This window comes from Eriocheir sinensis, chromosome 50 (genome assembly GCF_024679095.1).
Source record: "Eriocheir sinensis breed Jianghai 21 chromosome 50, ASM2467909v1, whole genome shotgun sequence".
NCBI lineage: Eukaryota > Metazoa > Arthropoda > Malacostraca > Decapoda > Varunidae > Eriocheir > Eriocheir sinensis.
In genome coordinates, this window is record NC_066558.1 from 12,754,509 (window position 1) to 12,781,885 (window position 27,377).

The 27,377-nt window shown below is 49.4% G+C and overlaps 1 protein-coding gene across 21 annotated transcripts in view; it reads right to left on the reverse strand.

The window, feature by feature from the left end:
* Nucleotides 1–276: 276 nt before the first annotated feature.
* The window catches only part of LOC126982398 (zinc finger homeobox protein 4-like), a 97,029-nt gene continuing 69,928 nt past the window's right edge, over nucleotides 277–27,377 (reverse strand). For 8 of the 21 annotated variants that reach the window (XM_050834436.1, XM_050834443.1, XM_050834454.1 and 5 more), the window contains one exon: nucleotides 19,923–20,388. Coding sequence is in view for 1 of the 21 variants with exons in the window: in XM_050834442.1 (XP_050690399.1) it covers nucleotides 297–305 (9 nt within the window). In the remaining 20 variants the exon portion in view is untranslated. Of the gene's footprint in view, nucleotides 306–19,919; nucleotides 20,389–27,377 lie in introns of those variants that run through there. The other 13 variants (XM_050834452.1, XM_050834451.1, XM_050834453.1 and 10 more) reach the window with 5 other exon arrangements.

Consider the following 27,377-nt stretch of genomic DNA (forward strand, 5'->3'; position numbering starts at 1 on the left):
AAGGCCCTGCCCGCTCCCCAACATGGGATGATGGGCAGGAGGCTCTAACTGCCTGCATGTGTACCTTTCGGTTGGTTGAAAACCTGGGGCCCTGCCAGCGTCCTTCCGGCGTGGCAACTGTGAAGCAACTAGTGCTGGCGGCGGCGCTGAGCTTTCTCATGTGGAAGTTCCTCAATGAACGGCAGTTGATGAAGTAAAATTGCAGTGAGGGGCGGAGTCTCTCAAACTTGTCTTTGGTCAGTGATTGTACCTGGCGAACAGCATCATGAGGGCCAAGACCAGGTTGGCAAACTGCTTCACACGCTCTGAAGACACAGAAACTGCTCAGCAGGACCGTAAGCGGGGCATCTCAACACTTCCCCATCATCACTCTCCAAAATTAAAAATTATCAGTGCATTCTAATGACGTGAGGTAATCCAGCTTGATGAGCAGTCGTGAGCAGCTTCATGTGGAAAGGAAGCATTGTAGTTTGAAAGGCTATAAGAAAATCCAGCTTTCCAGACAGACAACAAATTCCATGGTGGCTTCTTAGAGGAAGGATTAATTTGAGGCTATAAGAAAATAAACTTGAACAGACAACAGATCAAAAATAGACAAACTATGTAGAGGAAGCATTCAGTTGAAGGCTATGAAAATCAGCTTTCCAGACGGACAACAGATCAAAAATAGACAAACTATCAGACATCTTTTCCCCAGAACAAATTATATTACCCTGCCTCAGAGTCCCCGCCTGAGAGAGACATCTACTATGATCCAATAGTTTAAGCCTGTAAAGTGTGGCTATGCAATGATGGGTTCTGGTCTGATTCCTCCCTTCCCTTCCCTTCCATCCTTTATCTTTCTCTCCCTTCCTTCCTGTTCCTTTTCCCTTCCCTTCCTTCTTGACCTTCCTTCCTTCTTGACCCTTCCCTTCTCTTCCCTTTCTCCTTCTTCCTTCCTTTCCTCTCCTTCCTTCACCCTTTCCTCCTTCCCCTGTTCCCTTCCCTCCTCCCACCTCATCACTGGTTGGTCAAGTTACACACAAGCTCAGGAGGTGGAAGATGCACTGGTGAGGAGCTGGAAGACATCTGAGGGGCACCAGGCTCACCGATGGGCAGGAGGTACACGTGGGTTGCTCTGCGGAGAAAGTGCGCATCAAGTTACCTATTCAATTTTTGTTTTTTCAGAAGAACTATCTTACAAGCTACAGAAACCTTAGAGACAGAGAGACAGACAGGGTAAGTAAAGAGGAAATAGACATAAAGAGCAATAGTATCAAGACACCTCCTCACCTGATTAATTCCCTGGCCTCTTGCCGTCTATTATGGCAGCCGTGCGATGGCGGGCCTTTTTTTCTATACTTTTTGTTGCCCTTCAGGCCGTCTCCTTTGTTGTAGTAAATAAATAAATAAAGCTGCAGAAATCCAGAGGAGCCAGACACAGAGAAAATGGTAGCAAGAAGAAGAAAGAAATGAAAAGGAAAACTAAGACAAAGGAGAGGAAGAGAGAAATAGAAAAGAAAAGAATGAAAGGAAAACAGTGAAAAAAATAAGACGCAGAAGACAGAAAAGAGACAAAAGAAAATGAGAACAGAGGAAAATGAAACAGGGATAAGTGAAGAGAGAGGAAAGCAATACTACCAAAGAACGAACTAAGAGAAAATAAGTAGATAAAACAACCATTAGCACTAAGCTAGAAATCAGAGAAGCAATTTTAAACAGACAGACTGGCTAACATGACAGACACAGAGACACGAACCAGACACAGAGCACAGACAGACACAGGACACAGAAAAACAGAATTGAACAAAGACATAGATTGAACTGGAGAAAATAAACAGAAAAAACTAATATCACAGCTACAGAAATCCAGAGAGAAATTGAGGACGAACTTGAGAACTGAGAGACAGACAAACCAGACAGACAGAAAATGATAATAAAACATCAGAAGACAGGAACACACGGAGAAAATGAAACAGAGACAGACAAAAGACAAAGAGACCCAGACAGAGAGAGAGAGAGAAAATGAGAAGCAAATAAAACATCAGAGACACAGACATGAACAGACCCACATCAATTAAAAGCCACAACCAAGAATACGAGACAGAAAGACTTTGAACAAAAGAAAAAAGTGATTGCCCAACTCACCAATCAACTCAGGGACAGGGTTGAGGAGACCGTACTCAAGCCTCATAATGATGTCACCGTCTGGGTCCTGCTTGTCCTTCTGCAACACCATAACAGCAGGTAAAAAGTCCCAGGTCCGTCCTGCCACACCACCACACAGCCACACACACACCATACCCAGCTACTGCCACGCACCACATGACCACCACACCACCACCATACCCAGCCACACACACACCACCACCATACCAGCCACACCACCATACCACCACACCACACACCACCACACCACACCATGCAGCCACACCACCATACCACCACACACACACACACAACCACCATGCCAACACTGCACCACCAATACCACCATACCACCACACACACCATGCCCAGCCACCACACACATACCACACACCACACACCACACACACCATGTGGCCACACCACCATACACACCACACCACACCATGCCCATGCACACACACACACACACACACCATACCCAGCCACCACACCATGCCCACCACACACACACACCACACACATGTAGCCACACCACACACACACCAGCTGCCACACCAAACCCAGCCACTGCACCACACACACCACACCTGACACACCATGCCAGCCACACCACACACACACCATACCAGCCCACACACACCAGCCACCACACACACACACACACACACACCATTCACACCACACCATGTGCCCCACACACCACACATACAGCACCCTACAAACACACCCAGTCTGCCACACACCATGCTGTGCAACACACACCACATTACTCTCCCTTTTCCTTCATAGGTTCCTTCCCTTGCTCTGCCCTTTCCTTCCCTTCCCGTTCTTGGGCTGTCTTCCTTCCTCTTCCTCCACCTTCCTCTCCCTCCATCCTCTTCCCACACAGCAGGTCCATCTCTTCTGTGGCAGACACACTCAAGTGGATCTTGCCTTAGTTATATCATCCCTTGTCTTCCAAAGAGCTTTTTCCTAAACATCACACTTGAACTCTCTAAGGCCATGATGCCTGAAGACATGTCAGTTAGTGCCTGCTTCACACTAGACCTCTTCCCACACCCCACTCTTTCCCTCATGGCTTTACACCAGTGTGGCGCTGGTGTGTATCAAGGAGTACTCTTTGATTTTTATTCCTTACATTCATTCTTTACAGCAGTGTGTGTATGGTGTGTCTATCAAAGTCACTCTTCTGGATGAATTTTTCCCCTTCCTTGTTCATAGTTCACTTCACACCAGTGTGTAAAGAATTATTAATGTCAAGAGTTACCCCTTGTGGATGAATTGTTTCCCACATTCCTTACATTCATAGTTCTTCACCAGTGTGTGTAGATTGTGATATCTGAGGCCATGCCTTGTGGTTAGTCTTACACTCCCAGACACACTGACTTTCCTCTCTCCTTTGTTGCTGGAGTTGCCAGCAACCAGTTGCTTCATCTGGTGACCCACTGACCTCCACCCCCTGCAGCAGTCTGCTCTTGCTTGTCCTGGCCCTCATGCTGCTGTCCAGCCCTGCAGGTAGAGGCTGCCCCAACCTTAGTGGAAGCTGGGTCTTCATTGTTTATTTGTCCTCGTTCTTTCCTTCTCTTTTCGGCCAGCCACCGGCAACCTAGGGTCCGTGGTCGTGGTCGAGATGGTCGACTGCCCGTGAGAGCTCTGTAAAGTGAAGGAATCTCCAATAAGCATGATGGCTGGTAAAGAACATCAAGGTTCGAAGAATAAAATCCGTCTAGTAAGCAGGCGGAAGCAACAAAAACCAAGGATACTGCTGGGATCCTGGCATAACAAGCTGCTTTAGACTGAGGGACGGGGTGACTCAGCTGACAGGGCGAGACGATAGCGACGCAGATAAACAAAAACAGACACATGCCTGTAGTCTGTAAGGTTACACAGATGTTGGGGAAAGACAAGGCTCTAGGCTGTGAACTATGTGAAATGTGGCACCACATAAAGTGTGAGGAGGTCGAGGCAGTGTATAATTTCTGAGCAGCAATCAAGCAAGTAAGATTCACTGGTATTGTACCAAATGCGATATTGTTGCGGGGAAATTGTTCAAACAAGTAACCAACACATCCGAAGAGACAGGATAAAGTAGAAAGACGTATGGATGCTCTGGAAACTAAAACCACTGGAGGCCTTAGAGGAGATCAAAGATGATGCTGAAGAATCTGGAAGGAGGAAATTAGAGATGAGCATCAGGTCTCAAGTGAAATAAAGTGAGTTCAAATCTAGGATTGATGAAGTCAAGCAGAAAGTTGGGGAGGAAGTCAAAAGTGTGATTAATGAAGCAGTGGAAAGCAAAACAGTTGATATAAACGTAGTCGACACGAGGAACAAAAGTGAGTGCAGAGGTAAGAAGGAAGATTTGGCAAAATCTCTACAGGGATGTCTTTGGAAGACAGAGGCAGATTAAAGGTTTGCAGTGGAAGTCTAGTACTGAAGGAGCTACTAAGCTTGGGCTCCTCAATGCGCTCATAACAATGGTAAAGAACTGCTGGATAAAACTACCAATCAAGTAAAAAAATAGATTAGACAGGAAAATAAACATTGTCTTGTAGTGGTATCCCAGAGAAGGTGAAAGAGGGCAATAGCTTGGCAGGATTAGGGTCTGAAAAATTTTGAGCATGACAAGCTAATTTTCAGCAGAATTATGCAGTGAGATGGGCTTGACATGTTTGGACAGTGATATTGAGGAGATAAGACGAATTGGAAGATACAAGGAGAAATGAAGAACAGAGTAGCCTACCAAGGCTCATAGTGGTGTACTCTGAGAGGATCCTTGAAAGAAAGGATTATGAGACAGCTAAAGGTGAAATATTTAGGAAGGTTGGTGTGTCTCATGATATGACCATTGAGGAAAGGAAAGAGAGAGAAGGAACTCAGGGGAGCAAAAAAATGCCGGTTAGAAAAACGTCGAGGAGAAAGATTCGGGAAACTACCATGTTTAGGTCCAGTAAGTTTTGATAGTGTCTGTAATAGGTTAGGAGAAAGCTGAAAGTAACAATGTCAACAGAAGTAAAGTGACGGTTTGTGAGCGAAGGTAGAAGTGAGGTTGTAGATTTTGTATGCCCACATAGAGTAAGTGGGAATTGGAATGAAAAAAGAATGCAAAATAATTCTGAATGGTGAAGAACAAGAGGAGGTCAATGATGTTTACGTACCTTGGATCAGCAGTGTATGTAAGCAGCATGGTGGTATGGAGGGGAGAGATAAGAGAAAGGCGGCTGCGGGGAAGAAGGTGGTAGGGCCTTTGGGATGAATCATGAAATGGCAGAAGGTGAGACATGGAAGAAGAGAGATTGCTGGAGATACACAATAGGTACCAACCTCACATATGCAAGTGAAAAACATGGGCCTGGAAAATGAAAGTCAGAGGTCTAGAGTGCAGGTGGGAAATGAGTTATTTGAGGAGTGTCATAGGTGTGAGTAGAATGGATGGAATGAGTAGCTGAAAGTGTGTACGAGCATTTTGGAATGTACGTCACAGGGGTGAAGGAAGAAGTGTGGAGGGTGGGAAGAAGTGAAGGACAGACCTTAGCGGTTTGGCCACATGGAGGAATGGAGGAGATAAGATGACCAGAAGGGTGTAAGGAGATAGAGGAGAGGGAATGTTAGAGGACGACCTCCAGTGAAATGGAGTGGGATAGGGTGTAAGAGCACAAGTTGGGGAGAGAGGGGGGGAAAGATCTTTGAGAAACTTTGGAGCAGGCAAGGAGGGAGTGTCCTGATAGAGAAAAGTTGAAAGTTTCTGCCGTGGGCTATCCCTGGTGTGGGAGCCCTAGAGCAGGCGTCGATGAAATGATGAACGATGATGAAGAGGAAGTCCCTAGAGACCAGCATATACCGAAGAGTAAAAGTGGAGGGAAGGAGACAGAGGAACCACAATAATCCAAATAAAATATGTACATCTGGTCAAGTAAAAAGACTTTCATGTGTTACTTTGTAATGTCGATGTATTAAACTAATGATAAGATAGTGGAGCTAAGCAAAAAGTTGAAGAGTTACAGACACCCCCTCATGTGATAGCGTTACAGGAAGTCAAAACCAAAAAATCATCGTATTGATAGAGACATTATCAGGAGTATAATAACTTTGAAGGGTATGAGAGCATTGGGAAAAATTTGCACTTGAGGATAAGGAAGAGGACTGTTAGTATATATAAATAAGGATATAGCCTATGACATTATCCAGATGAAAGAGGAAGCTTGCAAGTATATAGAAGTTAAGATCAAATGTAAAAATGAGGAACTATTGACATTGCCCATTTATAGGGCCCAAAGTAGTGATAATGAAAATAACGAGAAAATACTGAAGTTACTACAAGAAAACTGAAGAAGGAATACAGTGCAAGGCACCACAAAATTATTGTTGATTTCAACTTGCCTAACAAGCAGAATGGGGACACTTCTAACATGCAAATCTGGGAGGACAGCCTTAGCCTGGAGTCTCTAGAAAGGTCCGGATTGTTTTTACACTCAGCACATACAGGAGAGAGATCACCAGATTCAGAGGACCAAAGCAAAGGGGAACATATTAGCTCTGGTATTCACTGATGATGACACACAACGTTGAGGGACTTAGAGACAACAAGCCCACTTGGGAAGTTAGCAACGCCGACAAGAATGTGTTAGTTGTAAATGTGATATAGAATCACAGGACAGGAAGTGCAAAGTAAAATTTATCTTTATGAAAAGCGGATTTTGGATCAATTAAAAAGGACTGTTATCAATTGATTGGGAATGTATACCTTGATACTCACGACATTACGTATGAAATGTGGAGGAGATTTAAGCCGAAGCTTACTAGAGGCTGTCAAAGTGTGTATTCCTCAAAGGGAATTCAGAGGTAAGATACACTCAGGAAGAGACAAATAAAGGCTTGGAAATAAACAGAAGACTGTGGCCAAAGATCAAGAAGAAAAAAACGATATTGAAATAGATTGAGAAGAATGTGCAGGATGGTGGCATACATGGGGTCAAGGGAATATATATACAAATGCAAGAGGATTACCGGGAGATTAAGTAATCAAATTTACAAAGGAGACTATAAATGCTATATGACACCGAGAAGATCTAGGCTGTTCAGAAATGTCCAAACAAAACCCTAAGGATATTCTGGAAGTACGTACAGTCAAAGACTAAGTCATCAGTGGGCGAATGACCTTATGCTGAAATACTGAAAAACAGCCAAAACACAAAGCGATTTAGAACAAAAAAGGCGAGGGAATTTTGGCGAACTTCTATAGTACTGTTTTTACCGAGGAACTGGATGGGATGACACCCAACGTTGATATTAAGAATGTTTCTTCCCTACCAGTCAGTAGAATTTACAGCGTGATGCTATAGAAAGAGTGATCGTGATAAAATGCAACGTCATAACTCCTTGTTACCGAGCCCAGAGGGGTTGCACCTTAATGCGATAAAAGAGGTGAAGTGGGAATAATTTCCGCCACCAGGAAGATATTCATGTTGTCGCTGCAGAGCAATGAGTTACCTGAAGACTGGAAAATCGCGAACATCACACCGATCTATAAGAAGGGCGACAGAAATGAACCAGGTAATTACAGACCTGTGAGTTTGACCTGTGTCATATGAAAAATAATGGAAACCATAATAACAGAAATTTTTTTAAAGCATTTGAAGAATTATCAACTACTCAGCAGAAAACAATACGGATTCATGACGGGCAGATCAACGGTGCTGCAGCTTATTACCGTGCTAGACAAATGGACGCAGTATCTGGATGAAGGTAGCGCTGTGGATGTTGCATATTGTGATTTTGTTAAAGCATTTGATAAAGTTCACATTGGAGATTAATTGAGAAAATAAAAGTTATAACATCAGGGCAACATTTTTAAACTGGATAGCAGCATTCTTGACAGAGAAAACACAGAGTTATAGTAAATGGAGAAGAATCAGACTGGCAAATGGTTACTAGTGGAGTGCCCCAAGGCTCAGTGCTTGGACCACTGTTGTTCATTATGTACATAAATGATCTACCAGATGTAGTACTCAACAGCGAATTATTTTTGTACGCTGACGATACAAAGGTCTTCAGACAAACTGGTAAGAGAGAGGACTGTGTTAGACTGCAGGAAGATCTCTACAGGATGCAACATTGGTCGGGGAAGTGGTTGTTGGAGTTCCACCCTGAAAAGTGCAGTGCTATGAGGCTAGGAACATCAAATGGCTGTTCGTCGACAATTGGGACCTCTTCTTTGGCAACGACGCCCTCTACGCCCGTGACGGGATACACTTGACGTTCAAGGGTGTTGAGGCTCTCTCAGACTCCCTTGAGCGAGCACTTGGTACCCTGAGGGATTTTTTAGTATAGGCGAGGGGGGAAGGAGTAATGGGAGCAATGGGAGGAGTAATGGAAGAGGACATCTAGCTCATAATACATCCAGGCAGCTTAGAAGATTTTTATAGGGGAGGGCGGGCTAAGAATCTTCTATACTAACAGCAGGAGCCTCAGAAACAAGATAGACTTACTAAGGGGTGAAGCTTGTTCAGAAAATTTTGACATAATAGCAATTACTGAGACATGAATAGACACTGCCAATAGAAATTTTAGATCAGAATTTGAAATAACGGGTTATCAGATGTTTCACAAAGACAGAAGGGGCAGAATGGGAGGCAGAGTTGCGCTATATGTTAAAGACTCACTTAAATGTTTAGTTGACAATTCAGTCAAAACTAACATGGATTCAGAATCAGTTCGGGTGGACGTTTACAAAGGGAAAGAAAAACTAACTCTAGGAGTTATGTACAGGCCACCCAGCCTTAACAGGCAGGACACGAGTATATTTCTACAGGAGATTGGCAGGGCGAGTAGGAGTAGAAATGTCTGCATAATGGGGGACTTTAATTATAGGAATATAGACTAGGAAGACCTAGTGGGTGACCTGGAAGCCGAGGACTTTCTTGAAGTTATACAAGATAATTTCCTTAAGCAGGTAGTTACTGAGCCTACCAGAGGAGATAACATATTAGACTTAGTCCTAACCAATAATGGGAACTTGCTACGTGAGTTGGAAGTGGGCGGAGAGTTAGGAAATAGTGACCACAGAACGATTCGTTTTAGCTTAGACTGGGCGGTAACCCGCGAACCAAACCCAGTGTTAGTGCCAGATTTCAGAAGAGCAAATTACGAGGGGCTTCGAAGACATCTTGAAGGGGTAAACTGGGATAATTTAGGGATTCATGAGGGCCAGAACTGCGGATTGGAGAGCCAGGAGAACCAGGTAGAAATGTCTTACAATAATTTAGTTAGAGTAATAGTAGAGGGGCAAGGACAGCATATACCACAGCGAATACTTAGAAAAGAAAACATTGACATGATCGAGGTTTATAAATGGATGAAGGGCTTTAATAAGGGAGACATTCAAAAGGTTTTGTTGGTAAAAGAACCGGGTAGGACACGAAGTAATGGGTTTAAACTGGATAAATTCAGATTCAACAGGGACACAGGCAAAAATTGGTTTACAAACAGGGTGCTGGATGAGTGGAATAGGCTTAGCAGTCACGTGGTGAGTGCCAATACAATTGTCACATTCAAATATAGACTAGATAAATTCATTGACAGCGATATTAGGTGGGGTTAGATACACACGGGACCTTAGGGTCAAAGGAGCTGCCTCTACAGAATGGACATCAACTTGCTAGAATCAGTTCAGAGGAGGATGACCAAGATGATTCAGGGGCTGAGGAACCTCCCATATCAAAATAGGCTGAAACATCTAAACTTACATTCACTAGAGAGCTGAAGAGTGTGGGAGATCTGATAGAAGTATTCAAATGGGTCAAGGGTTACAACAAAGGCGATATAAGTAAAGTACTGAGAATTAGCCAGCAGGATAGAACTCGCAGTAATGGATTTAAATTAGAAAAGTATAGATTTAGGGAGATATAGGCAAGCATTGGTTTAGTAATAGGGTGGTGGGGAATGGAATAGACTCAGCAATCACATAGTCAGTGCAGGGACGATAGCTTGTTTTATGAGTAGACTGGATAGGGTAAAGATTTTATTAGGCGTGCCAGTATCTCATAATCTACTTTAAGAAACCTCAGTATCTTCTTCATATATCTTTTCTACAAACCTTCAACAGTCATGGAATGCTTTGAAATCCAATTCAAGGACTTTTTTTACTCTTGAAAATAGGATAATGTTTACGGAAGGCGCGTCGCCTCCTGGTGCTGGCCGCGGCGACGCTCCAGCCGCCGCAGCCTTAAAATAGCTCGCAGAGGGTTTAGGGTCGGGGAGCATATTTAAACTACTCCAACCAAACTTTACGACCTACTAACGTAACTAATGTGACTTATTTCAGCGAGGAGGTATTTATTGCAACACCGGCTGCACCGTCGCCAGAGGAGGTGACGCGCTTCCGTAAACATTATCCCTGATTTCAAGAGAAAAAAGTCCTGGAAATGGATTTTGAAAGCGTTTCCAGGACTGTTGCAGTTTTGTAGACAAGATATGAAGAGATACTGATGTTTCAAGGTAATGAATACTGGCACGGACCTAAAACGAATCTTAACCCTGGATAGCTACATGGACGAGGACGACAGGTGGCAGTGAGGTGTGGGTGCAGTAGGGTGACGGGGTACTGGATGCGTGCCTAGTACCGCCGGTATAACGAGGATCAAGCCTCTACCTGTAACCCCTGTAACTACACCTCACCCATCGTGAGTAGTGGGGGGGATTCTGGAGCTGCCCTGTGTAGGCCACCCGGCCTCTTGCAGTTTCCCTATGTTCTTATGTTCTTATGAGTGGAGGGCGGCCTGTCTTGTGCAGGACAGCTTACCTACTTCTGCTGCATGAGAAGGTTAAGACTTCCCGGCGGTGGTGGAGGTGTTGTCCTGGCAGTGTTGGGCTGAGGTGTCGCTGGCCAGCAGGTCCCCAGCGCTGGCCTGTGGTGTGGAGCCTTCGTCGTCTTCTTCTTGTGGGGTGTTTTAGGGGGCTGGTTGTTGTTGTTGTTGTTTAGGGCCGCGGCGATCTAGTCGCTCACATGAGCCCTGGTGTCGTCCTGTGAGGGCTTCACAGGCGCGTCAGCTGCCCCGTCTTCCAAGGAAGGCGCAGGTGAGGCAGGCGTCATCAACAGGAACATTGTGGTTCTCAGCAGAAAGATCCTCCTCCCACTCTACTCAGCCCTGGTCCGCCTGGATCCTGATTACGGCGCCCAAGTGTGGTCCCCACACCAGATAGGAGACATTCAGACCCTAGAAAAGGTGCAGAGGAGGGCGACAAAGCTGGTCCCGGAACTGTCCCACCTTCCATATGAAGAAAGGTGCAGCCAACTCGGTATCCAGACACTCAAGGACAGAAGAACTCGGGGGGACATGAAAGAGACCTATAAGCACCTGCACGGCTTTGAAGATGTCCCCTACAACCAATTCTTCCACCTTAACACCAATAACCTCAGGGACACAGCCTTAAATTAGTGAGACCCGACCACTGGACAACCACCACCAAGGGAAATTGGTTTGATTAGAACCATCGACCACTGGAACGCCCTCCCTGAGAGCGTAGTAACAGCCCCACGATAGCCACTTTTTAAAGCACGATATGACAGACACATAAACAGACCCTAACACTGGCTGACTTGACATAGAGGTGGGGATCACTACAAGAAGTTCTCTTCTTATTTCCCCACTACCATTTCATAGGTAAGCATTCATAGGTAAGCGATGGGTGGACGCCTGCCGCCGCCAGCAGCGTGGGCAGGTCAAAGGTGGGCACGTTCAGGGCGCGGAGTTGGTGCCGGAGCAACACTCGCTGGGAGTGGTGGCGCGGGCAGTGCAGCAGCAGGTGCTCAATGGTGTCCTCGACGGTCCTGCACCAGGGGCAGTGAGGGTCGGGGACGAGGCGCAGGCGGTGGAGGTGAGCGCCGAGGCGTGTGTGGCCCAGCCGCCCAGGCGGAGGCGCGTCAAGGCCACGTCTAGGACGCGGGACTTTTTTCTCACCCACGGCTGTGGGGAGGAGTTGGTGCGGTATTGGCCCATGGTTGTGGTGCGGAGGGTGTTGGCGAGCGTGTCATCCCAGGAGGCGCGGCAGGTGCGGGAGATAAGGCATTTGGCCGTGGAGAGTGGTAGTGGGAGCGGCGTGATGTTTACCTCCGCAAGGGCCATCTTGGCGGCGGCGTCTGCTATAGTGTTGCCTCGTATGCCGGAGTGCGAGGGCACCCACTGCAGGGTGACCTCCCACCCCTCGGATGTCAGGAGGAGGAGGGCTCGCTGGATGGTGTGGGCTAGGGCCGTCGATGATGTTGGGTGGCGGGAGCGGAGGAGGTGGAGTGAGGAGAGGGAGTCAGTGTAAATGACAGCCTTGCCCTTGGTATGGGTAGTGTGAAGGTATGCGATGGCCTGGTGCAGGGCGTAGAGCTCAGCCGTCAGGACGTCTGTCTCTGGGGGTAGTCTCCACGTCCTGCAGGTGCTGGTGCTGGGGTCATATATGGCTGAGGCAGTGGAGGGGGGGAGCCATCGGTGAAGATTTTCAAGTGGTGGTGGTAGAGGGATCTGTCCATCTTGAGGAAGTGTGTGGCCGCCACGATGCTGGAGGTTGGTCTGTGTGGGAGGTCGTGGATGTACAGGGACATCGTGTGGGAGATATCTAGCCAGGGTGGGATAGGGGAGTGTGGGCTGATGGGTTGTGGTGGTGGTGGAGTGAGATGGAGTAGTAGGTGGACCAGTAATGCCCTCACAATCAGGGGTTGGTGGGCCGCGGGGAGCCAGACTGGAGCGTGCTGGTCGACTCCTGAGGTGCTGTAGAGCTCTGAGAGTGGGTGGGAAGGTGGCAGGCTCAAGATGCGGTGGTAGTGGTGGCTGGCACTTCTCTTCTGTGGGTGGCGAGCGGGGCGATGCCGCTTTCTGCATGGAGGGAGACAACTGGGGAGGACCTCATGGCCCCCATTGCGATCCTCAGTGCAGCGTTTTGGGTGGTGTCTAGCTTAGCTAGGTTGGAGGGGGCCGCTGCCCCATAGATGCTGCTGCCATATGATAGGCGCGCTCTGATGGTGGTGCAGTAGTATTGAAGGAGCATGTCTCGGCCTGCCCCCCAGCGAACACCTGCAAGCCTCTTCATGATGTCCAGGTGCTTGTTGCAGGAGGTGTGTAGGTATTCAATGTGGCTGGCCCAGGTGAGGCGAGGCCCATCCAGCCGCAGCCCCAGGAGGTTGTGTGTCCTGACATAGGGGACGGGTGTTCCATTTAGGGACACTGTAGGTGGTATTGGCAGTCTTTTGAGGGTGAAACACATAAGGGCGCTTTTGTGTGGATTGATGGTGAGGCCCCAGGTGGTCACCCAGGCTGCGATGGCTGTGGCAGCCTCCTGGAGGTGTTGTTGTGACTCCACCAGTGTCGGTGCCCTGCTTAGGATGGTTATGTCATCTGCAAACATGAGGAGGTGTGAGTGGGGAGGTACCTGGATGTCAGACATGAGTATGTTGAATAGCAAGGGGCTGAGGCAGAACCCTGTGGCACTCCTCTTCGGATGGGGTGTGGTGATGACTTGGAGGCTCCCACCGCCACCTGGAAGGAGCGGCCAGAGAGGAAGTCTCTAACCCAGGCAAGGGTAGTGCCAGTGATCCCCATGCCGGCCAGCTTGTACACGACTCCCTCGTGTGGCGATGTGTCGAAGGCCCCCTCCAGGTCCACAAAGAGGGCCGACATGACTTGTCGCTGGCGGTAAGTGTCACAGATGTGGAAGTCCATCTGCGCCAAGACATCCAGGGTGCTCCTGTGTGGTCGGAAGCCGCACTGCTCCCTCCTCAGCAGTCCTTCTCCTCCACCCACCAGGATAAACGGGTCGCAACCAGGCGCTCCAACAGCTTTCCAATGAATGATATGAGGGCAATTGGCCTATAAGCTGATGGCAGCGATGGGTCCTTGCCTGGGTTGAGTATAGGAATGATGGTGGCCATCTTCCAGCAGGAAGGGGAATCCTCCTGTCTGCCAGCTGATGTTGAGTATATGCAGGAGGTGGTCATGGATGTCGGGGGGGTGAGGTGAGGAGGAAGTCATACGGGATGATATCATGGCCTGCAGCTTTCCCTGGCCTTAGGGAGGCCATTGCTTGGGTTGCTTCAGTTGGGGTGAAGAGCTGGATGAGCTCTGGGATGCCCGGGGAGTTGACAGCGTTGACTATGGCGTTGTGGGTGTTCTGGGACGGATGGATGGTGGGTGTGGTGCCTATCCTTGTGTGGTAAAAATTGGCCAGGACTTCCGCCTTCTGCTGGTCATCTAACTGGGCATGGGTGTTATTGGTGATGGGAGGGGACTGGCGCACCTTCCTGCCTTCCATGGCATGCAGGAAGTCCCATGTCCTTTTGGTGGAAGTGGAGAATGAGAGGGAGGAGCAGTGGGTTCCCCATGCCTTCCTCTTGGCCTGGAGGATGGTCCTCCCACAGATGGCGTCGAGTCGTCGGTATTCCTGGCCTGCCAGAACGGTCGGTGTCTTGCGCCACTGGTTCCAGGCCCGGCGACGGGCTCTTACTGCCTGCTGACATGTGTCGTCCCACCATGCCTTCCCCGGACGGCGGGGGGTGCGGCGGGTAATGAGGTGGAATGCCGCTCGCCCAGCTCCCTCCAGTGTTTGGTGTAGGCCACTTGTTGCCTCCCCCAGTGGGCGGGTGGAGAGGTCAGGGGAGCAGTGTAGGGCCTGCTGGAATTTTGGCCACCCAGTCGCTGTTATTTTCCACCGTGGCAGGCATCCCGGGTGAGGCCTGGGGGTGACCTGGGGGAGAGAGGCTAAGATGGGAAGGTGGTCGCTCCCCATGTAAGGGCCCGTGGAAAACTCTAAAGTGTTGAGCGCCGGGTCACCGAGGAACAGGTCCAACACTGATGCTGCCCCTGTGTGGGGGTGGTACCTAGTTGCCAATCCTGGAGGGCTGAGGAGGCTCAGGTGCGGCGAACCCTGGAGGACCCGGAATAAGTTGTTGCCTGGGGTGTGCCTGTGGAGTGGAGGCAGGTTAGGGTCCCAGCAGTGGTGGTGGGCATTAAAGTTCCCCATGACTAGCAATGGGAGTGGGAGGGTAGAAAGGTAGTGTTCTAGCTCTTGATAGGTTGCTGCTCCACCTGGATTGTAGCACACTGCCACTGTGAGCCAGCCCCCATGGAGCCCTATCCTGGCGGCAGCTATCTCCAGGCAACCATCCGGCCACCTAGGAAGCCTGAGCTCTGAGTGTACCAGTTCCTCCCGGAGAGCAAGGAGGACTCCACCGCCTCGTCCCTGCTGGCGATCTTTCCTGATGATGGTGTACCCGGGTAAGGTGAGATGGAGATGGGGGGGGAGCCAGGTCTCACATAACCCAGCTACCGAGGGCAGTGTGTCCTTGAGGAAGATGTGGAGCTCCTGTGATTTGAAGGAGAGACCGGGCATTCCAGAGCATGAAGGAAAGAGCCATCACTGGAGGAGGGTAGACATTAACATGGAGACAGTGGGCCACAGGGACTTGAGTATGTCTATGAAAGACAGGCCCTGCTGGAAAAGATGGTAGCCCCTCGTGAGGAGGGTAAATAAACCTGGGATAAAATCGTCCCTGTTGGGAGGGGAGGAGGAGTAGTAGGTAGGTTGAGGCGGATCCTGCAGTGGGTGTACAGGCCTGGGGGGTCTGGCAGAGTGTGAGGGTGGATGGGTTGTATTGTGAGGGGGGCTTGTGATCGCTTGTGGGCTCAGCGTGTGAGCACTGGCGTCTGCCGAAGCCTCAGGCGATGAGTGTGGGCTCCTGTGGTGGGGGGGGGAAGGAGGGTGGTGAACTTCTACTTCGGCGGTGGTGTGGGTGATTCCGGTGTGGTGGCGTGGGGTGACTGTGGGGTGTCGATGTTGGTGCCGTCGTTGGTTGGGGCGCAGTGGGGTGAATGGTGCTGGGTTGTGGATGCTGGGCCAGGCCCTCCAGGTGCTCATCCTCCAAAGTCTCCAGGGGAGGCATACCTGTTGCCGGTGATGCAGGCGAAGGAGACCCCCTCCTGGACTGGTCTCGCTGGGAGTCGTGGGGGCTGCGTTGTTGGCCTAGGGGTAGGCCGGGGCCAGACCGGCCTAAGGTCCCGGAGTTGGTTGTTGGGCAATGTTGGCCTCATGGAGCGTCTTTCCTTCGTCCATCAGTCTGGTGTAGAGCTGCTGGGCCTCTGATGGGGGCATTTAATGGACCTGGTCCATGTGGGCCCCACACTGAAAACAGTGGTAAGGCTGGAGCAGGTGGAGTCCCCCTGCTTGGAGGGGTGGGGTCCGCTGCACCTAGCACAGCGCACTGGTAGCCGGCAGGTAATGGCGCTGTGTCCGATCTTTAGGCACACCGGACAGTGTAAGAGTGGGAGGAGGAAGGGCCTCGGCCAGAACGTGAGCCCAGAAATGGCGACCCTCTTAGGGATTATCCCTCTCACTTTGAGGCGTAGCCATTTCCCTGTGGTGGTCCTTGGGAGAAGGTGCGGTGGAATCCAGGCGAGTTCCAGACACTCACCTCCATCTAGGGTCTTGAATCCGGCCTGGATTTCTTCCATCGTGGTGTCTTCAGCCAGCGGCCCTACCCTGGCGTAGTTGTATTTGTCGTCTTCCTTCTCCGCTCTCCTGCAGGTAACCTCCCATTCTCCCAGGAGGAAGGAGGGCTTGGAGAGATCCGGAACCTTAAGTAGGTTGCGGGCAAAGACGACGATGACGAGGGCCGTACCGTTACCCAGGGCACGGGTTTCCCCTTCCAGGATATACTTCCCCACTGGAGAGGAGGTGAGGGCTTGCGACACCTTCCTGGGGTTGTTGAATATCTGCGCTCCATTCTTGGTCCGCAGGAGGAAGGATGCTCTGGTGTATGACGGCAAAGTTGGTGTAGCGGAAGGAGTAGGGGGCTGCTGGCCCGGCTGGGCCTCCGCCGGGGACGGGGACGTCTTCTGACGTTTGGCCTGCTGGTGGGGGTCCTCGCCAAGAGACGGGTCTGTCATGTTGACGTCTTCTAGGGTCTCGGCCTCGGTGTGGATGAGTTCTAGGGGCGGCCCACCTGACTGGCTGGCCATGGTGGAGGCCGTGTCGCCTCGCACAGCCGTGGAACTGAGCAGCTGGTAGCCGGCAGACAAGGAGAGATATCCTGCACGTCTACCTTGTGCGGCTGTCACGACCGCACTCAGGGGGCTGGTTGGGCAGGGCCAGAAGGGATGCGGCGTGTGCTCTCTTGCTCTTGCTGTACAGGTGACCCGTTGGAGAGTCAGGCCTTCGCATCGACACAACCTGTAAAAATAAAACAAAACAAGCAGTATCCATTACACATCTTCCAATTCCCTATTCCTTGCACACCACATCTTTTCCAGAAAACTCTTCATGGCTTCTATAATTCTATCATTTGCTTCATCACTCAGTCCCAGCAGCAGCAGCATCCATTCCCTCTCTGTTCCTGCAATCCTCCCATTCACATCCCAGCCCATCTCACTCAGTGCCACCCTCATCATCTCCGTCCTTTCTCTCCGGTACCTCCCACACACCAGTATCACATGCACGACAGTTTCATCCACACCCCTGTCACACATCTGACACACTTTGCTGCGGGACTCAGACCACCTGTAATTTCTTGCATTCACATTCATACACTGCGCGCGAGCTTGGAAGAGAAGATCACCACCCCCAGGCTTCCATCATACCAGCTGACACACTGCGGGGCTTCCTTTTCCCTGTACCACTCCAAAGTAGTCTTTCGCTCCATCGCATGCTTCCACCTCCTCAGACCGTCACCTTTCACTGCACTGTCTATCTCTCTCTTCCACTTTCTCGCATCCCATTCTAGATCCTCACTATTTCTGTCAGTCACCTTCCATTCAAAGAAACGCCTCCCTTCCTCTCTGCTCACCCACCTGACTCGCATACCACTGTCACCAACCATTCTCATGCAGTTCTTAATCCAAGGCAAGACAGACGGCCCCTGACCACAGGAAGGCCCCATGACGGCAACACACCTGCCCTGACGGCCCCATGCACACGCCTGCCCTGGCAGCCCCACACCTGCCCTGATGGCCCCACACCTGCCCTGACGGCCCCAATCCTGCCCTGATGGCCCCACACCTGCCCTGATGGCCCCACACCTGCCCTGATGGCCCCACACCTGCCCTGATGGCCCCACACCTGCCCTGACGGCCCCAATCCTGCCCTGATGGCCCCACACCTGCCCTGATGGCCCCAATCCTGCCCTGATGGCCCCACACCTGCCCTGATGGCCCTACACCTGCCCTGATGGCCCCACACCTGCCCTGACGGCCCCAATCTTGCCCTGATGGCCCCACACCTGCCCTGATGGCCCCACACCTGCCCTGATGGCCCCACACCTGCCCTGACGGCCCCAATCCTGCCCTGATGGCCCCACGCCTGCCCTGATGGACCCACACCTGCCCTGACGATCACACCTGCCCTGATGGCCCCACACTTGCCCTGATGGCCCCACACCTGCCCTGACGATCACACACCTGCCCTGATGGCCCCACACTTCCCCTGATGGCCCCACACTTCCCCTGATGTCCCCACACCTGCCCTGACGGCCCCACACCTGCCCTGACGATTGCACACTTGCCCTGACGATCGTATACTTGCCCTGACGATTGTATACTTGCCCTGATGGCCCCACACCTGCCCTGACGATCTCACACCTGCCGTGATGGCCCCACACCTAGCTGCCCTGACGATCGCACACTTGCCCTGATGGCCCAACACCTGCCCTGACAGTCCCACACCTGCCATGACGGCCCCACACCTGCCCTGATGCCCCCACACCTGCGCTGACGATCGCACACCTGCCCCGATGGCCCCACACCTGCCATGACCGCCCAACACGTACCTGCCCTGACAGTCACACACCTGCCATGACGGCCCCACACCTGCCTGGACAGCCACACCATACCATACCCAGCTGCACCACACACCACACCATACCCAGCCGTACCACACACCACACCATACCCAGCCGCACCACACACCACACCACACCATACCATACCCATCCGCACCACACACCACACTATACCATACCCATCCGCATAACACCACACCATACCCAGCCACACCACATTACCCTCCCTCTCCTTCCCTTCCCTTTCTCAGACTAGCTTTCCCTTCCCTTCCCTTTTCCTTCCTTGCTCTGCCTTCCCTTCCCTTTTCCTTCGATTCCCTTCCTTGCCTTTTCTTCCCTTCCCTACTGCAGCCTTGCCTTCCTCTCTCTTCCCTTCCTCTCCCTCCCATCCCCTTCCCTACCCTGGTCACTATAACTACTGTAGGCAGACACACTTCAGAAGTGGATCTTCATGTGCCTGGCAATGTCTCTCTTTGTCTTAAAGAGCTTTCCACAAACATCACACTTGAACTCTCTAAGGCCATAGTGCCTGAAGACATGTCGATCGAGTGCCTGCTTCACACTGAACCTCTTCCCGCACTCTTCACACTCATGACTTTTTACACCAGTGTGTGTAAGGGTGTGTGTATCAAGGTTACCCTTCTGGATGAATTTTTTCCCACATTCCTTACATTCATAGTTCTTCACACCAGTGTGTGTAAGGGTGTGTCTATCAAGGTCACTCTTCTGGATGAATTTTTTCCCACATTCCTTACATTCATAGTTCTTCACACCAGTGTGTGTAAGGGTGTGTGTATCAAGGGTACTCTTCAGGATGAATTTTTTCCCACATTCCTTACATTCATAGTTCTTCACACCAGTGTGTGTAAGGGTGTGTGTATCAAGGTGACTCTTCTGGATGAATAGTTTCCCACATTCCTTACATTCATAGTTCTTCACACCAGTGTGTGTAAGGGTGTGTGTATCAAGGTGACCCTTCAGGGTGAATAGTTTCCCACATTCCTTACATTCATAGTTCTTCACACCAGTGTGTGAAAGGGTGTGTGTATCAAGGTGACTCTTCTGGATGAATTGTTTCCCACATTCCTTACATTCATAGTTCTTCACACCAGTGTGTGTAAGGGTGTGATATCTGAGGCCTTGCCTTGTGGTTAATTCTTTTCCACACTCCAGACACACAAACTTCCTCTCTCCTTTGTTGCTGGAGTTGCCAGCAGCCAGTTGCTTCATCTGGTGACCACTGACCCTCCTGCCCCCTGCAGCAGTCTGCTCCTGCTTGTCCTGGCCACTCATGCTGCTGTCCAGCCCTGCAGATGAGGCGGCCCCAACCTTTGCGGAAGCTGAGTGTGTTGTTGTTGTCCTCGTTCTTTCCTTGTTCTCTTTTCCTCCACACACCGGCAGCCTAGGGTCCGTGGTCGTGGTCGAGGGTGGACGTGCCCGTGAGAGCTCTGTAAAAGTGAAGGAATTCTCCAATAGTAATATTGCCAGAAGAATGAATCGTTCGAAGAATAATCCGTCTAGTAAGCAGGCGGGCACAAAAACCAAGGATACTGTTGGATCTGGCAAAACAAGCCTTGCGGCTGGGGGCGGGGATGATCAGCTGACAGGGGCAGACGATAGCGACGCAGATAAACAAACAGACACATGCCCAGTCTGTAAGGTTAAGGTTGGTGAGGAAGACAAGGCTCTAGGCTGTGAACTATGTGAAATGTGGCACCACATAAAGTGTGAGGAGGTCACTGAGGCAGTGTATAATTTCCTGAGCAGCAATCAAGTAAGTAAGATTCACTGGTATTGTACCAAATGCGATATTGTTGCGGGGAAATTGTTCAAACAAGTAACCAACACATCCAAGAGACAGGATAAAGTAGAAAGACGTATGGATGCCCTGGAAACTAAAACCACTGAGGCCTTAGAGGAGATCAAGAGTGATGTCAAGAATCTGAAGGAGGAAATTAGAGATGATATCAGGTCTCAAGTGAACAGTGAGTTCAAATCTAGGATTGATGAAGTCAAGCAGAAAGTTGGGGAGGAAGTCAAGAGTGTGATTAATGAAGCAGTGGAAAGCAAAACAGTTGATATAACAGTTGACACGAGGAACAAAGCAAGGCGGATCCAGAAAATCAATTTTGGGGAGCCCGCTGGTAAAATTTCATAAGTTAGCGACAGCCTCAAACAGTGAAGACCAATGGATAGTGATGGCGGTTCTTTGCTTAAAATCCGCAGCTCCCGAGCAATCAACGTATATGTGACAAATGAATTTTTCTTGTATCTATATATGAAGTGCAATCAATATTAAGCTGGCAAGCAATAACAAGAAACAATTCAAATTGCACATCCGACCCGTAAAAAGGCAGATCTGAACAGGTAGAAATCATCACCATACGATCACTCGAAGAAAACTAAATGTTTATTTCGCTATGTAAGCAGCAAGGGTGATCATAATACAGGTCATATATAAATTACAAACCTGACCTTTACAAAAAAGAGCTAATATGTGAAATTAGACGCAGCTGAAGATAAAAAGGAATTCTTATAGGGCTTCTTTTACATGGGATTGAGGTAACACATTTGCAAAGATTGGCTGATCTAAAGAAATATATTTACAAATTCCCAAGTATTCAACAAGTGCCTCACCAAGCAAAGAGTAGTCGGGGGCTTTTTTCGCCGAATTTGCTTTTCACTCTCTCGACTGAAATGGGGATATCATGGTGGACACAGAGGAGGGCAAGCCCGTTCAGGCGCTCTTGGCCGACGGTACTCCTCAGATAGGTTTTCAGCCTTTTCAATGCTGAGAAAGACCTCTCTGCCTCCGCGTTGGAGACTGGAAGCGTCAACAGAGTTTTCAAGAGAATGGCGAGATTGGGGAACATGCTGATGCTGGCGTGTGCCTGGGCTTCTTTGATAGTTTGGAAGACCGGAACAGATAATGCCCAGCGCTCCGCTTCCACCTTCACGAGTGTCAGGGATTCAATGTCGAGCTCGTAGAGCTTTGCCACTTGAAGCACAACCGCATGCAACATCCGTTTCAGGGCCTTTGAGGAGTTGCTTGAGCTGAAGTGCGACAGGAACTGTGTCGTCACCGAACTTGGCTGAGGCCAAGACGTGGTCCACGAACGGAACGTACACCGCCCGGTGGTAGTACTCCTCAGCATTCTCGCACGGAACATTTGATCACTGGGTTTGTCGTCCACAGAGTCGTGGCACAGGGATGGTGATCATGGTTTCATGCAATGACCCCACCTCGACCAAAAGCTCTTCCGCTTTCATGTACACATCGTGAAAATGATTCTCCGCATCTGCTCTGAACTTGGCAAAAATGGTCTCGATGCCACGGCATCGGCTGACACCAGGTCGCCATCTTTTCTCTGAAGTTTGGCTCGGCTCGAGAGTATGTGCCAATATACACTCCACTACAACCAGTCCAACGAGAAAGCAGGAAACACGTATGGCGATGAGAAGGAGCCCAGCGGTGGCGTCAAGTTCCTCCTCGAGAAAAACAGCGATGACAGGCAGAAATTCAACGAAAACCATCATTCTGTCATGCCTCTCAATCCACCTGGTGGGGCACAGGGGAACAAGCTTTTCGCGCTTGGCCGAGGTAACCTTGACAACCTCTGTGAAGCGGAGAGAGCGCACACTCAAAGAATGAACGAATTTGTACACCTGGGTAAGTGTTGTACACCTGGGTCAGTGTTGTACACCTGGGTCAGTGTTGTACACCTGGGTCAGTGTTGTACACCTGGGTCAGTGTTGTACACCTGGGTCAGTGTTGTACACCTGGGTCAGGTTGTACACCTGGGTCAGTGTTGTACACCTGGGTCAGTGTTGTACACCTGGGTCAGTGTTGTACACCTGGGTCAGGTTGTACACCTGGGTCAGTGTTGTACACCTGGGTCAGTGTTGTACACCTGGGTCAGTGTTGTACACCTGGGTCAGGTTGTACACCTGGGTCAGTGTTGTACACCTGGGTCAGTGTTGTACACCTGGGTCAGGTTGTACACCTGGGTCAGTGTTGTACACCTGGGTCAGTGTTGTACACCTGGGTCAGTGTTGTACACCTGGGTCAGTGTTGTACACCTGGGTCAGGTTGTACACCTGGGTCAGTGTTGTACACCTGGGTCAGTGTTGTACACCTGGGTCAGGTTGTACACCTGGGTCAGGTTGTACACCTGGGTCAGTGTTGTACACCTGGGTCAGTGTTGTACACCTGGGTCAGGTTGTACACCTGGGTCAGGTTGTACACCTGGGTCAGTGTTGTACACCTGGGTCAGTGTTGTACACCTGGGTCAGGTTGTACACCTGGGTCAGTGTTTGAAGAGCGATCTTCACTTCCTTGACGTCACACGCCTTCGTCAGTACAAGATTCTGCCGGTGGCTAAAGCAGTGGATTGGCTTGGCCAGGGTGTACTTCTTCATGAGTACTGCGGCACACCCTTTGAATGTTCCCACCATGGCACTTGCTCCATCGAAACCAAGTCCCCTGCACTTGGCCATGTTCAATCCGAGGTCTTCAACGGTGCACAAAAGGAGCCAGGCTAAACCTTTACCGGTGAGGTCATGAGCACGCACAAAGGCAAGGAAGTCTTCCCTTATTTCCTCTTCCAAGTGCCGAATGATGATAGTGGCCTGCACTAAAATTCACTTTCTGCTTGCATGTGAGGAATGAGGTCGCACATATTTTTTCCTAGGCCTTTAAATCTTACTCTATAATATTCAATATATGATTCCAGAACTTAAATACTGAAAATAAATAAAGAAAATCCTGAGTTCTCCAGAAATGCAACAGAAAGGTACCAGTTTTCGTTTTGACTCTCTCAGAAAGTGGACATTTTAGCAGATGGGGGGGGGGGGGGGTCATCCAACACCCCCCGCCCGTCCCCCCCCATGGAACGGCGTACTACGGCCCTGTACAAGTATATAGATTGTTAGATGAGTGCGGGGCCATAAAAGCACATTGCCCATTGTGCCCTGGCCCTGCAGGAGTGAAAAATTACATCAGACACCGAAAAAATTTAAATCTTGCCTGAGCATCCCGTCCACCTCCGCATAGTAAAGCCCAAGGAACCATAGAGGAGGAATTTTTTAAAGTTTGGAGGACAGCGTCCAGAGCTATCTAGCGGCGGCCGGCTTCGCTCCCCAGCTCTCTAGCTTTTTAGGGGTATCTTAGATATATTTTATGTTTTCTCAATTCATGGGTATTTCAAATATTTTAGTTATCCTAATATTTTTTGGGGGGGGACCCGGGTCATCTGGCTCCCCACCCCCATATCCGTGCCTGCATATGCCTACAGCCGACGACACATTCTGTATTATACAGTAGAGCCCCATTTAGCGCGAGAATTAGGTGGATGAACGCGGTCGCGCTAACTGAATTCGCGCTAATTGAATAAAGTAACCAATATGAAAAAAGTTATTTGGTGCAGACGTGGGTCTGACTTTTGGGTTTGATAATTACTCAAAATACGCAGTCATCAGTTATCGAGACAAACTGGTAAAAGAGAGGACTGTGTTAGACTGCAGGAAGATCTCTACAGGATGCAACATTGGTCGGGGAAGTGGTTGTTGGAGTTCCACCCTGAAAAGTGCAGTGCTATGAGGCTAGGAACATCAAATGAAGAAAAGGTCACATGCAACATGAGGGAGGAGCTAAGGGACATCACAGTGGAAGAGGACCTGGGAGTTTGGACTGATTGAGCTGAAGTTTAAAGAACACCGTGCAAGGAAAATCAATAAGGCTAACGGATTGGTCGGACTGATCCGACGTACATTTGTGACACTGGATGAGTCAGAACTCAAGTTATTGTTTATTGCCTTAGTTCGACCACACCTAGAGTATGCAAACCAAGCCTGGTCCCCGAGCAAGAAGATGGACATTGAGGCAGTGGAGGCAGTTCAAAGAAGAGCCACCAAATTGGTACCAACCTTGAAGAACTTGTCATATCCAGAACCACTACAGAAATTAGGCCTCCCAACCCTGTCATACAGACGATCAAGAGGTGATATGATAGAATTGTTCAAGATCATGAATGGAGTGTACGACAGTGACATATGCAGCGGCCTCTTCATGGATCAAAATTATCAAGCTACACGGGGACATAGTAAGAAGATATATAAACAACGTGCCAGGTTAGATATAAGAAAATATTCATTCTGTAATAGAGTGGTGGATATCTGGAACGGCCTCCCTGAAGCAGTAGTGAGTGCACCATCAGTTAAAACCTTTGAAAATAGGTTGGATAAGGCATGGAGATCACAGAGACAAAAACTTGAGCACATGGTAGCCATTGATATTGGGCACGGGTCCAGACAACTCGACCACGGAGACCACCCGAACGGAGACACAGAGACCGGAGACACAGGCTTTGTTAGCCTCTTCCGGAATTCTCCTGTGAGTTTCTGTGACCGTCGGGTTCTTGTTGTTGGTGATAGTCAGGTTCGTTATGTTGACAGGTATTTTTGCTCCAAGGATAAGAACAGGACGAGGGTGTGTTTCCCAGGGGCAGGGGTGGGCCATATATCAGACAGGATTGAGGCGTGTATGGCAAGCGAGGGATCGAACCCCATTGTCTTTCTCAGCTGTGGCAGAAACGGTTTCTCGTGTGCCAAGCGAGGACCTTCTCAGGTGTTTTAGAGAATTGTTAGGCAGGATACGTGACGCTGGTGGGTCGCCAGTAGTGTGTGGCGTCCTGCCATGGCGATGGATGGCTGTCCAGGGCAATAGCAGTGAACAGCAGACTTGCTGAGCACTGCGAGCGCAATGGGTGGCTGTTCGTCGACAATTGGGACCTCTTCTTTGGCAACGACGCCCTCTACGCCCGTGACAGGATACACTTGACGTTCAAGGGTGTTGAGGCTCTCTCAGACTCCCTTGAGCGAGCACTTGGAACCCTGAGGGATTTTTTAGTATAGGCGAGGGGGGAAGGAGTAATGGGAGCAATGGGAGGAGTAATGGAAGAGGACATCTAGCTCATAATATAACCAGGCAGCTTAGAAGTAATTATAGGGGAGTAACAGAGGGCGGGCTAAGAATCTTCTATACTAACAGCAGGAGCCTCAGAAACAAGATAGACTTACTAAGGGGTGAAGCTTGTTCAGAAAATTTTGACATAATAGCGATCACTGAGACATGGATAGACACTGCCAATAGAAATTTTAGATCAGAATTTGAAATAACAGGTTATCAGATGTTTCACAAAGACAGAAGGGGCAGAAAGGGGGCGGAGTTGCGCTATATGTTAAAGACTCACTTAAATGTTTAGTTGACAATTCAGTCAAAGCTAACATGGATTCAGAATCAGTTTGGGTGGACGTTTACAAAGGGAAAGAAAAACTAACTCTAGGAGTTATGTACAGGCCACTCAGCCTTAACAGGCAGGACACGAGTATATTTCTACAGGAGATTGGCAGGGCGAGTAGGAGTAGAAATGTCTGCGTAATGGGGGACTTTATTTATAGGAATATAGACGGGGAAGACCTAGTGGGTGACCTGGAAGCCGAGGACTTTCTTGAAGTTATACAAGATAATTTCCTTAACCCGTAAGCTGCGGGACTGAGATTCTGAGTGCGTCGCCTAGTGCGGCTATATCAGCGAGAGATTGACCTTCAATAAATGATATCTAAGTTACATAAACGTGTCATAAATATTACAATAGCTCGAAATGTGTTGTATCCTGCATATTTCTTAGATTTTTCTATCACAAAAATGTTTTTCTGGCAGTATCTGAAGCCGCGGCGGAAACTTTTTGGCGCCTGTTTGAAAAGCCCGCTTCCAGAAGGCTTACAGCAGCTTACCGCTCAGCCGCCCAGAAGGCGTACAGCAGTTTGCGGGTTAAGCAGGTAGTTACTGAGCCTACCAGAGGAGATAACATATTAGACTTAGTCCTAACCAATAATGGGAACTTGCTACGTGAGTTGGAGGTGGGCGGAGAGTTAGGAAATAGTGACCACAGAACGGTTCGTTTTAGCTTAGACTGGGCGGTAACCATAGCTGGGCGTTATCGCGATACTTTATCGCAGATAACAAAATCGGATTATCGACCATCCGCTACTTATTTAAATATATATCGGTATCTTCGTTACTTTTGTAACCAAACTAGCTATAATCGCTACTTTTTTTCAGCCTCTCAGAAAAAAACGTTGTCTCCTCCCTACTGCGCATGCGTGGCCCGGTGTTGTATGAAAAAACTTCGGGGTATGAAATATCTTCGGTGATGAGAGTTCATACTTAGATCATGAAAATTAAAACACTAGGTTATTTTTTTATGCTACTCAAAAATCAATATATCATAGAGAAAAATCATTTAACTTTGCCCCAAAAATGATTATTCACTGCCTCAAATTTGATATTCCAAATTCGTTTGTGACCATGCCATGGTATTGAAGGCACCCGGTGTTGTGTTATTTGGTGTCCCATCGTCAAAAGCTGGCGCTTTTG